This window comes from Limulus polyphemus, unplaced genomic scaffold, assembly GCF_000517525.1.
Source record: "Limulus polyphemus unplaced genomic scaffold, Limulus_polyphemus-2.1.2 Scaffold2666, whole genome shotgun sequence".
NCBI classification, from domain to species: domain Eukaryota; kingdom Metazoa; phylum Arthropoda; class Merostomata; order Xiphosura; family Limulidae; genus Limulus; species Limulus polyphemus.
In genome coordinates this window covers 97,134-109,893 of record NW_013668276.1, presented here as the reverse complement: position 1 = coordinate 109,893, position 12,760 = coordinate 97,134, and the positions used below count along the sequence as shown (strand labels likewise).

The 12,760-nt window shown below is 34.5% G+C and overlaps 1 protein-coding gene across 1 annotated transcript in view; it reads left to right on the top strand.

The window, feature by feature from the left end:
* LOC106467570 (probable E3 ubiquitin-protein ligase HECTD4) overlaps positions 1-12,760 on the top strand; it is a gene marked incomplete at both ends in the record, with an annotated part of 162,948 nt that overhangs the window by 54,581 nt on the left and 95,607 nt on the right. Inside the window, 5 exons of the mRNA XM_022395768.1 lie at positions 2,681-2,847; positions 5,058-5,204; positions 5,511-5,698; positions 6,753-6,906; positions 12,383-12,457. Of these exons, the coding sequence (XP_022251476.1) occupies positions 2,681-2,847; positions 5,058-5,204; positions 5,511-5,698; positions 6,753-6,906; positions 12,383-12,457 (731 nt within the window). The remainder of the gene's footprint in view (positions 1-2,680; positions 2,848-5,057; positions 5,205-5,510; positions 5,699-6,752; positions 6,907-12,382; positions 12,458-12,760) is intronic.

Here is a 12,760-nt window from a genome sequence, read left to right as displayed (position 1 = left end):
CACTTGAGTGGAGTATCAAACACTGCCCCATAATTTTGAGTTTGGTTTAGCATATTTCTTGACTCCCACGGTTGATGTGGAAGTTTGTGCAGTTCTCACAGTTTGATTACTTAATTCCACTTCACTCCACCTGCTCAATATGGGATTCTAGCTTTATATGTGAGAGGAGGTATGTATTATATCGAAACATCTAATTTTTTTACATTGGAAATAGATTTCCGATAGATACTTACTTCTGCTCACATGCTTCTCACAAGTTTTCCCCACTTCTGGTGTTTATCTATTTTACAGTATGCCTAATTTCTGAAGTGAAGTACACAGAATGTAGTACAGAGGGTGTCAACTGCTCAGGGAGTGTGCGTTTTGCTTCTATTGGTGGAAGGTCGTCGCATGCATTATGCATGCTAAATGAGCAGTGGCAACTGAGTGGTATAAAAAGGCTAGTGCATTAGGTGAGAATTAAGATTTTTAATGCGTTAGAGAGCAGTCGAAGATTGAGAGAAGCTTTATATGTGAGAGGAGGTAGTATCTATTGGAAATCTATTTTCAGTGTAGGAAAATGATAACTTTCATGGATATAATTAGTTTATCGAGTTTAAGTATTAAATTTTTTGTTACTATTATTAGAGAAAAGACATTACTGAAATTCAGGAAAACAAGTTATATAAATTTAATATTTACATAAAACAATAAAATATGGTCAAACGGGATTACAAAATATTTTAATGTACATCACAACATTGTTATGAAACAACCAGACCATTTATATTATTGTTAGAATAAAGCTTTATTATGAAGCAAAGAGCTTAATTATGTTATTGTTAGACCAAAACATTGTTATGAAATAAAGAATTAATTAGATTATTATTATTAAACCAAATCATTGTTATGAAAATATTAGCATAGAGTAAAAAAACAACTAGAGGGACAGTACACACCTGCTGAGTGTACACAATGGCTTACTAATGCTTCTGGTCATGATCATTCACTCACCACTATGAAGGGCTATTAATACACACTTTAGTGGATAACACAAATGGAAAACGGATTGATGTGATTTCAACAATGGTGAATAATATATAGGCAGTGATATGATAATATAATTATAATGAAGTTAGAAGATAACATGATGATAATGATAGTTATGACTGATTATTATGATGTTGCCTGGGTATTGCAGAGTGTACTTAAATATTTTTTTGGTTTTTAGCAAAGTAGGGTTATCATAATCCATTGCCTAATTTTCTTATTAAAACATCTTTGCATTTTCAGTAAAATCGTAATGTAACACATAAAAGATAACATGAATTGTTATCAATTTATTAATTATTCCATATTAACTCTTTCAGCACGGACTCGGCCCCTGGGACCGACCTCATAACCATTTTGTGCTTGTTATAGTTTTCAAGCAATAACTTTAAATTTGTAAGTGTATGTTAACAAAATTTGGCAGATTGTCAGTAAATGTTACAATGCTTTCATACACAAAATATAAATTTTTTATTAAGCCACAAGGTTTGTAAAGCAATGTTTTTTAATGCCTTTTTTTTTCTTTTTGCATGTTGCCTATCCAACAAGCAAAGTAATTTTTATTTTAAGATTAATAATACTTTTATGCATCAGAAAACTTTCAAATTTCACATGCAAAATATTTATAATGTCTAGATAGTTATCAAACGTTGTTTAAGAAAAAACTTTATATTTTATTTGTTATTTTCAGTAACTAATCTCTGTACGGGTTTGATAGATTTGATTAGGAAATAAACATAAATTATGCCTCTTTCATTCTAGAATGACAACAGATTATAACACAAAAACATAAATGTTTAGACTAAATAGCTTAAATTTATATGTATTTATTATTTTTATTATATTGACCTTTCAGCTGTGCCTGGCTAATAATACAGAAGTTACAGAGATGCAGCACACGTGCACTCATGTTACCGTATCCAATAATATAAAACTCATCTTTAGTCTTTACAAAGTGACCTGTCTTGGCTGTGTTTTAGTATACTAGTATGTTGTAAAATACTGGCTGGACAAGGTACAAACCTCGCTTTGAATGGAGTTTCATGAGTTAAAATTAAACAGTGAGATGTTGAGACCTTTCCTTATCCTTCATGGGGAAGTGATCAAATGAAATTTCTTTATTGTCTTTGCAGTTTTTCGAGCAGTGTATTACACATCAATACTTGGTGTGTTTGTTTGAGCAGGATATTTGGGTGTGTGAACGACCTTAAGTATAGATATATCTCAAATCGACCCATTACATACAGGCTTGTACAATCAGATAGATCGCTGTTCCTATAGTTGTTTTTCTTCTATGATATCAGCTTAATTAGGTTATTGTTAGAGTATAAAATATGAAATTATCAGCTTTATTAGGTTATTGTTAGACTATAAAATATTATGAAATTATCAGCTTAATTAGCTTATGGTAAAAATATAAAATATTGTGAAAGTTATCAACTTAATTAGGTTATTGTTAGACCAAATCATTGTTATGAAGATATTAGCTTTATTAGATTATTGTTAGATTAGAACAGTTATGAATGATCAGTTCTATTAGGTTGTTGTTAAACATGTTTTCAAAATAATATTCATAGTTGTGTTATTATGTAAATGTATGCTCTGACTATTATTGAATTTTCATTAAAATAATAACTGTTGGTTGGACCAGGTTTCTCCTCAGAGTTTTCTAATGGCTGCAAAAGTTCGACACTGGCGAGGGAAGACCAGAAAACAGGCACTTGTCCACATGAAGGAGTTATTAACAGCAGCATCTCGAGTTGGAGGTGCCACACACTTGGTTGCAGCTGTAGCAGCTGTGTTACAGCGTGGAGTAAGGTGGGGTAAAAACAATGCAAACAGTTGATGAGTTTTTAACTTTTTGAAGAACTGAACTTGTGTTAACTCTTAGAGATAGGACTGAAAGAAAAAAACATAAAGCCAGATTAATTCCATTAATGATAAGTATGTGAATGAGATATATATAAAATTATGTTTTTATATTTGTGACTTATTTTAGTTTTGAAATGAGGTTATTTATTCATAATATGTATAAGAAAAATGTCAGCCAAAGTAAATTTTTCTTAGATATTAACTCTCTCAACATGGGCTTGGTCAAGTTGACCAAACATGTGACGTCTTTGTACTTGTTTAAAGTCTTTGTAGATTTAATACTTCTAACTTTCAGTGTATTGTGTTTATATATTCACATAATTTCACAGTCTTTCTATTAATATTATAAGTCTTTCACATACAAAAAATCATAATTTTAGTGAAGTATTTTTAATAAACTAAAATAAAGATTTTTCTCATGAATATACTGAGAATTTGTTTTGAATAGTCTGTGCGCAAAGTGATTTTCTTGGTAAGATTAAAAATACTTTTCTTCATCTCACAAATCTCAAATTTCATTTGTGTAATCCCTAAAACCTTCTAAATACATTTCAGATGTTTGTTTTCAGTAAAACTTTATAATTTATCTGTTATTTTCTCTAACCTAACTCTATACAAGGTTGGTCAATTTGAGTGACCCGTACTCCCCCCCCCTAAAAAAAAGAAGAATTGGAATACATCTAAATTACCTTCTTTTTCTTTCTAGAATGACTTCAAATGTAGCATGAAACTACATTCATTTAACCTAAGTAGCTTTAAACTCATAACAATATACATCTATTTATGATTAAATTTTATTGTTTTATTGCCCTTTGAACCATGTCTAACTATTATCCCTACCGTTATAAGTTGTAAATCACTTGGGATATGTGCAGTTCCTGTTACGCTATTGAATTACATTACCCACAAGCTACTATAAGCTGCTCGTGTGCGTGATTCGTGAAACATTTTTATTATAATTTATTTTACCTAATCTAATCTTAACAAACTTAAGAAGATCCCTATTTTTATTTTTTGGTTACTTTTACAATAATAAATAAAAATAAACAGGAAAAACAAAAATAAAGTACTTACCCAATCTTCTTTTTTCTTGTTGTCAATTGTTGATGACACTAAATCTTACTTTTTTATACTAATGGTACTAAATAATTTTATTCAATTAAATAATGTACCAAAGAAAATAAACTAATTACATTCTTCTGGCTTTCTAACTATGCAACAAGAGCCGTTACAAATTCATCCAGACTAGTTGTTAGCTATTCAACGAGAACGGAGCTTGTACACTGAGTGAAACTGACCAGTATCTGTTCAGAACACATTGTTATACAATACTTCATTTGATAGATGAAAACCTTGGCTTTTTATTGGTTATAGATAATATATATTTAAATGTAAGAGAGGATGTGGCAGGAGGGGTCTGATTTTCTATTTGATAGCTATGTAACCAAACAAAATTGAAGGCTATAAAAATTATGGTTTGTCTGAGCAATGACGATTTTATAGTGAGTAAATTACATTGAATTTAAAACTTTTTGGATAAAATAAAGAAAAGAATATGCCTTTAGAAAATGTGTCATGTGTGTCACACTAGGGGAAATTCAGGATTTTTTTAAATATTGCCTTGTAGAATTAAGAACTTAAAACTTATATACTATTAAAATATTTTGTGTTATACTAATTGGTATAACGTAAACAAAAAGTAGTTGAATAAAATTTTGAATGTAAGATTAAAACCTTGTGTCATGCATAGTAAACGATACTCGTGGTGATAGGGTGAATATATATGAATAAAAATTAACATAATAACCTTAAAAATTAAAAGTTTGAAATTGATTTAAATTTTCTCTTTTAGTGATTTGATTTGTTATTCCACTGATATATTATTTTAATATCTTATTTAAATTGGACTGGTATAGTAGTAGTTGAAATATATGTGATACTCTGTGAACTGTATGAAATGATTGGGAGAGTTCAGATCTAAATATGTTTTCCCCATGCTTGGCTTTACATATTTTTCTGGAGATTTTTCAGATTGTAGAGAGCTCTCTGCAAGATACTGTAAAGCCAAATTATAAGAAAGCTTAATATTTTTCTTTTTTAATTCACATGCTTGTTTCCACACAGTTTTAAAGTTTTTTATACATTTCATATTTTAGGATTGATGAACTTGCATGTGGGGGAATGATGAGTAGTGTCAGTGAAGCTTTTGGAGAAACCCTGGCTTCTATGGTACACCTTGTTGCTCGATATCCTCATGCATGCTGTAATAGCATCGGGCTGCTCTGTATTATTCCATATACAAGGTTAAGTAATTACTTTTTTCTAAAAAAAAATAATACGTGGAAAATATTAATGAATTTTCTTTTTCAGCCATTGTTTGGTCATGAAAAAAATACATCTTTTTATGTATCTTTTTTAATAAGAGAAATAAAAAAATTAGCTGTGATTAAAACAAAGAACTACTATAAAGATTAAATACAATGTTTTTGTTATTCACTAATTCTATATCTGGAAAATTAAGCATTCTGATCTGGTACATTAGATCTTTTTTAGAAGAACTTCTTATTTAATTAGATTTTGCATAATTATTCAATATTTATTTTTGACAGATCTGAGGAAAAAAGCCTGGTACGTAGTGGCCTTGTAAACCTCCTAGATCGTCTCTTAAGCTTGAATGGCTCGAGAAAAGACCCAGGGGTAAGTGAATCACAGACAGCCCACCAGAAGGTACCAGCATTAGCATGGGCAGGATTTCAGGTTCTGGCCAATCGCTGTATACAGTGGGAAAAGGAAGAAGGTGATTTTGATAGTTTTATCAAATTAGAAACATTTTTTTAGGGGTAAACTACTGAATTAATCATGGTAGTAGCAGATGGTGAGGGCAACTTTATTCTGATGATAAAAGAATTACATAATATATGATTTAATTGATTTGCAACAGGGTCATATATTTTACACTACCTCAAAAATACCATATAAGTTACTTGTAACCATGAAGGTATACATACTATAACTCTGAAAGTACTTAATGTATGTTCACGAAATTTGGCAAGCTTTCAGTAAACATTACAAATCTTTTGTAGACAAAGAAAAAAAATCAATAAGTATATTTGTCTGTAAATATATGGACAGTGTTTTCTATTTAGTATTAAGATGTTGGGAAGTTTAATAACATAACTTGTTTAAGAGAGAAGGTGAATTATTTCTTTCATTTCATTCCTTTTTGCATCCCCAATATGATTTTATTCTAGGCTACTTACTTCTAACTGTAGCTTAGGGAAAGGGGCAATTTTCTAAAAGTAAGGAGTGACTCTTCCAAGACATAGGTTGGGATGAGCACTATTGAGTAGAGAAGTGGTTTCAGAAATTGGAATAGGGTTAGGTTCTCCTTAAATTTAGAAATGAAAACTTCTGCTTGAAAATAAAGAAATAAAACAAATTATTTATTAAGTTGTCCACAGAAAAACAAATGAGTAAAATAAACATTATGCACTTTAGTACAAATGTTAGTTGTGAAGCTATCAATTAACCTCGAGTATTTTTATTGTTGAAAATAAACACAGCAAAACAAACACTGCAGTAAGCTTAAAAATATTTAAAAAAACAGATAGGTTCAGAAACTAAAGACTGTTTTTTTGTTTCTTAATTCTTTTATTCATATTGTTCATATTCATATTCGTAATTGTTTAATTTTTATGTTTGTGTAATTTTATGTTTTTTTTGTGTTGATGTTTCATTGAAATGCCTATTGAAGTTCTTCCCCAAGATCACATTTGGTTTGGTACTGTAGTCAGTCTAATATTACTTGTTAGTATGTGATGTAATTTTGTTTAAATGTTTGCTTTGTACAGAAGCTCAAGATGATTTGGAACACACAGGACTAGCACGACAAGTTTCCACACTTCTCAGTAATCACTTAACCCGTGCAACAGAAGGTTACCATGGCCAAGCAGCAGGGAATGATGCTTTACAAGAAGTTCTGGGGCTCCTAAACAACCTATCTAAGTAAGTTTACATAATATTTTTTAAAATAAGACATTGTGAATGTTAATGCTAATGTCTTCGTCCTTAACAATGAATCTTTAATACAAGAAACTTTAAAATCAGGATTAGTATATATTTAATTTAATTTAAGATTTTTAGCTTAAGTAATCTTTGTAATTAACATTTTAAAAATATTTCTGTACTTTGATAAGTCATATCAATCTATGTTTAAAAAAGCATGTGACGTGAAAAGTATAAAAAAGTGAAAGGTCCATACGTTCATTTAAAAAAGTGATACTTTGTTACTGTAATTTTTTTTTCTCAATACAAACTGCAGACCAGTAAAAAAAACAACGAAATATGAGTTTATTCTTTGATTTGTCACTGAGTTAGACTAGTTTTGAAAAATTCTACTCCTCATCATGCAATAATCATGGAAAAAGTAAGTAAAAAAACAAAAATATACTGGGCTTTATATCTCTTTCCTGCCAAAATTTGCAAGTATCTTATGCAGCTTATCTATCGAAGAATTCAGAAGAATAAATTAGTAGCACCTAATGCTGCATATTTTTCAGATGCTTATTAATGTAGGATCACAGACAACCCAAACATTGTATGCATGAACTTTTTATTTTGTTTACTTATTTCCTACAAGATGATAACTCACCTCCTCACAAAGATTAGCTATCTTTCTTGGTGCATCTGCCAGAGATTTGTATGCCACTAGCCTTGAGAAAATTCCCACGTAACTTTATGTGACTTGCACCACTGCATGATGTTATCATGCGAAAAAACCCTCCACTAGTAGGAGGGTGACACACCTCCATGCGCACTGACTCCCCTTCTACAGTGTATTGTATTTTCTCTGTACCCGTCTGTGCTTCCATCTCCTAGCTCAATCTGTTATCTGAGGTACTTCTTAATGCTTCTGATGGCTTCTGTAGACATTCGTTCTCTTCTCTGTTTGGTCTCTTCCACTTCTTCTCTGTCCTTCTTTATTTTGTTCCCCTGTTGTGGGGACTCATAGGGTTAGGTTCCATTCCCTCTTCACTATACCCCTTCCTTCTTCTTGTCTACTTATTATTTGTCTGGCTCCCTTTCATTACCCAATTGTGTTCAGTAGTGTTCCTTCCTCTCTGGTGACCTGGTCTGATGTTATATGATTTTTGCCATTGCTATCTTACCAGGTTTTTTTCCTCCTTCTTGACCTTGCTGTTTATTCCCATTCCTTGTCTAGATCGGTCTCTTTTTCTTATTGCTATTCCCTCTACCAGAAGTCTTACTTATCACTTTGTTTTTGCCAGTGACCATCTCACATGTATATTTCTCTTTCTTTTCTCTTGCTGTTGGTTTCAATTTCTTGCAACAGTCGTTTTCCATTTCTCTGCCCCAGCCTTTTTCCTTGCTCCTCTTCTCTTTACTTTTCTTCCAATTTCTTTTCCTCCTCTCTCTGCCTCATCTATGGTTCTTTTCACCCAGCCTGCAGTTGGCCATGGTCAATGTGTTGGACACCTTCCTATGTATCTCTCTCTGTCCATTTTTTCATCTTCCCTTTGACTCAGCATTGTCCCTTCTTGTTATCATGAGGGCCTTTGTATGCCATTTTCATGACCCAAGGCTGGTGTCCCTTTTCTTTGACTATTTATATGTGTTAGCCCATTCTCAGATGTTTCCTCTTTTTTCTACCTCCTTCTTTTACAGTGGCTACTCAGTTGAGGGGGGAATTAGTAATCTTGGGATCTAAATTTTTTCTCACACCCATTTAGTGTTGGGTAATTTTGGAAATTTTCTTCTCTTGCACGAACTGACTTCAGCCTATCTTCTTCTCCTGTGAGCTATGGTATATCTTGTCATCAGGTTTTACACTTCCTATTCTCTCCATGCTTAGGAGGTTCTTTTGCTTTTAGGGATTCTGGCTTCCCTAAAACCCTCATGCACCCATGTATCTCTTACAGTGGACCTTGTGGACCCAAGGTTTTCTTTCTGAGGTCCTTTGTTTTCTTTTATGAACCTCTTCCTGTGTTCCCTTACTGCCTCTCAAATCAGATCTTTCCCTTCTTTGATGCTTTTCTCTCTCTCTCTGAATATGGTACATTTTTTACGGGAGCAGGACCTCTGACGTTTGGACACTGGACAAGAGTTCACTCCACACAACATGCTCAACCTGCTCACTCTTCATTGGGCATATTCCCATTTCTACTGTGGTTCACTTGGTCATGTACCATTCAGCCTATTCCATGGTATTTTCCTGATCCAACCACCCTTGTGACTTCTGTTAAAGGGGCCTTTTGTTTTGGGTGTTAACCATACACTTTTGAACCTGTTCAAACCTTTACCCAGAGCTTCAACCCTGATGGTGAACTTCCTCTCTCAGCCAGTCCATATTCTATTGACAAAATAGCCTCTATACCCCCTGATCTCCCATGGGGTTTACCCTTGGTTGAACATGTCCCTCTTGGACGATTTTGTCACTCTTCTCAACTCTAGACTTCTTTTCTTATGGCCCTCTATTCCTCCTTCTTAGGACCTGGCTCTCGAATCTCAGTTAAGCCTAATCTTACCTCTTTCTCTTTTCTTACTCTGCTATTTGTCTGCTCCTTCTGGGTCCTAGATTTACGCACTACTCTTGGTCTTCTTGATATTCAGATTTCCCTTCCTCTTCCCCTTATTTCCTCTCTCTCTTGCTCATCATTCTCATACTTCCCTTCTTCATGGAGGGATATTTTTCCTCTACATCACAGCGTCATGCATGGAAGTTGATTGATCTGTTACATATTGGGCTGGACGTTCCACTAATGTGGCATTATTCTCATCACATTCTTATTATAATTCCACTGTATTTGTCTGTCACCATCTGTGGCAGGTCTTTCATCATTTGTCTTTCTGCCAACCCTTTCCTACTGGTAGTAATTCTGTGCATCACTTTTCTACCTTTCTTATCTGACTGTTTGTTGATTGATTCTTGGTCTTGGCCTTTCTCCTTTCCCAGTACCAAGAGGTGTTTATTTTCCTGTTTTCTCCATTCTGTTCTGCTCTCTTGGTCTCCCCAGTATTCCTTGCCTGACTGAGACCTTAATGAGGTTTTGTACAATCTCATGCATGCCTCATTCAAACCATTGCTGTCCTGGCTTTTGTATCATTTTTCCTTTTGACTTGTTCCATCCTACTTTTCTCCTATGATTACTGTTGTACTGATGTCTTTCCTTTAGATACTTTTTTGCATCCTCTTCCACTGCACTTATCTTTTCCTCTCTATGGACAGATCCTTTCTTCTTTAGACTTAAACTGCTAGGTAGGTACTCCATAGTTCTATCCTATCTCCCTTCCTTCTGTCACTCTTCAATTGGACCATTTGCATGTGGCTCTACTCCAGTATACTGTTAAGCTGTTTGGTGTTCCTTATCATGGACCTCTCCCTTTAGGGATCCCATCCTTCATTTATCCCTATCCTGGGACCCATCTTTCTTTCCATGGACCCCATTCCTTCTTCCTTTATGGGATTGGTCCATCAACTTTTCCTTTGACATATTCATCTCAGGATATGGATGCTCACAGCCTGTTTCCCTTTTCTTTTCATTCAATTCTTCACCCTTATTGTTCTCTTACATCTTTTCTATTTTTTTCTTTGGAAGAGATCATGGAGGCAGGCATGTGGACTCTTTCTACACCTTCTGGCTGTTTTATATCTTGATGGTTTTCAGCTTCCACACGTTGTCATTCCTCAATCACCTCACTGTCTTTGAGGAGAATACTTACTATTTCTCTTTTAGAGTCCCACTTTCATAACGTAGGATCATACCAGGTGGGTGTTGTTGCTTCCCAAGGTATACTTACCCAAAACTGCATAGAGCCAGGAAAAGAGAAAGTTATCATATCATATGCCCTGGCTCAACAAGTGCTCATTGTGAGATTGGGTGTTCTGTAAGTTTACTTCAAGTATCTTCGTAGTATATATATATATTTATATTCACCCTATTGTCCAATCCAGACTGTACCTATTCCATAAACTATCATGGAAAAAGCTAGCACCAAAGAGGTGTTCTGCCCACTTCTCTGGCTTTTAAAAATGGGGCTTTGCAGCCACACATTGCACTGTCTTCAGTAAAATACCTTTCTGGAGTGAAGGATTGATGAGGGTCCATGCACCTTCTCTGGGTCTCCTCTATGTGAATCCTTCCCCATTTGTTGAGTGGCACATGCTAGCCACTGGGGTGGTGGACCAGGGAGAACTCTCGCCAATTGAAACTTAAATGTTGTGGATAGAACAAGTAGTACTAATACAGTGGGGCTGTGGTGACACCAGTAGTGTAGCCTGGATCACCCTTCGTATAAATCAGATACATCACTTATGCCATCTGTGCCATCTTCCTGCAGCCTGAGTCTGTCCAGTAGAGTTGAGGTGAGCATACACTAAGCGACTGTGTCCTCGTCCTGCAGCTGGAGTTTGTCTAGTAGGGTTAAGGAGAGCACACACTAAATGATAGTTCTCTCCTTTTGCAGCCAGAGGATTTTCAGTAGTGTTTAGGTGAGCATGCAATAAATATGGATCAGTACTGCATAATACAGTGCCCTCCTCCTACATATATATAATCATTTCCATAGTAGTATCTGTTCAGTTGAGTGAAGGTGAGTACTCACTATACAATACCTGTGTGTGTGTGTGTGTGTGTGTGTATATATATCCTCCTGCAGCATATCTCTGTTCACTAGAGTTGAGGTGACCACACTGTATACTGGTTCTTACTAGCTGACTAATGTGCCGTCCTCCTGCAGCTGGTGTAAGCCCTGTAGAGTATGCCAGTAGAGTTGCTGTGAGCACTCTGTACAAACCTGTAATATATCTATAACATACCAATTCCCACAGCTGGTGTTAGTCCTGTAGAATCTGACAGTAAAGTTGAGGTGTACACAAGTACCCATATGTGCCATCCTCCCACAGTTGGTGCCAGTCCCATAGAGTCTGATGGTAGAGTTAGGTGAGTTCATAAGGTATGGTCTGAATGTGCCCCAACAACACCTGTCCTTGCAACACAAATTTGGTTTCTGTGCCTCTACCCTTTTCCTGTATGGACAAAGAGTATAACTTAGACAAGTCAAGAAGTGGTCTCCCACAGTTGTGCCACCATGAAGCCCTGGCCAACTGGTATCACACCCTATGGGCATTCTCTGAATGTTTTCTAAGGGTACTCATCTAGGTAAATTCTGTACCAGTCCCTCCACCTTATCAGCATGGGATTCTAGCTAATCTGTGTGAGAAGTTGAGTTATTGTTGTGGAATTGAACATTTTCCTTATCTGGCCAGAATGTTTGCAATAAATATTATCAATGCATACCCAACTGATGAAACAGCACATTCTAATCTTTACAGGTTAAGAACATAAGAAGAGTATAATTAATTCTCTATGCCCATCAGTACGCTGATTTTTAGTTCTTATTTTTGTCAGTAGTTTACTTTGGTCAGAAGACAATATTAATTCTAATGTCTTTTAATTTTCAGAAGTAGAATGGGCAAAGCTATTCTGAGCCAACCAGCTTGCATTTCTAGGCTGTTGTTACTGCTGTTGGATGAAAGGTGAGAGACTTAATATTTTGTTAAAAATCTTGTACTAACCCTCTCACTATGGGTAGGTCAAAATGTGCACATCATGACTTTTTAGAGGGTTATATTCAAAATTTAATTAAACTACTTTATGTTCATTGTATACAAATACACTTGGCATCAAAACGTAGTTAATATATCAAATTTTAATATTATATAAGTTTTAAGATTTTAATTTTATAAGGAAATATTTGAATAATCCTTAGTTTCCCCTAGTATGAGAATTGTGACATTTGCTCTCAAGGTTTTCCCTCTTCTCTAATTTATTTACCACCC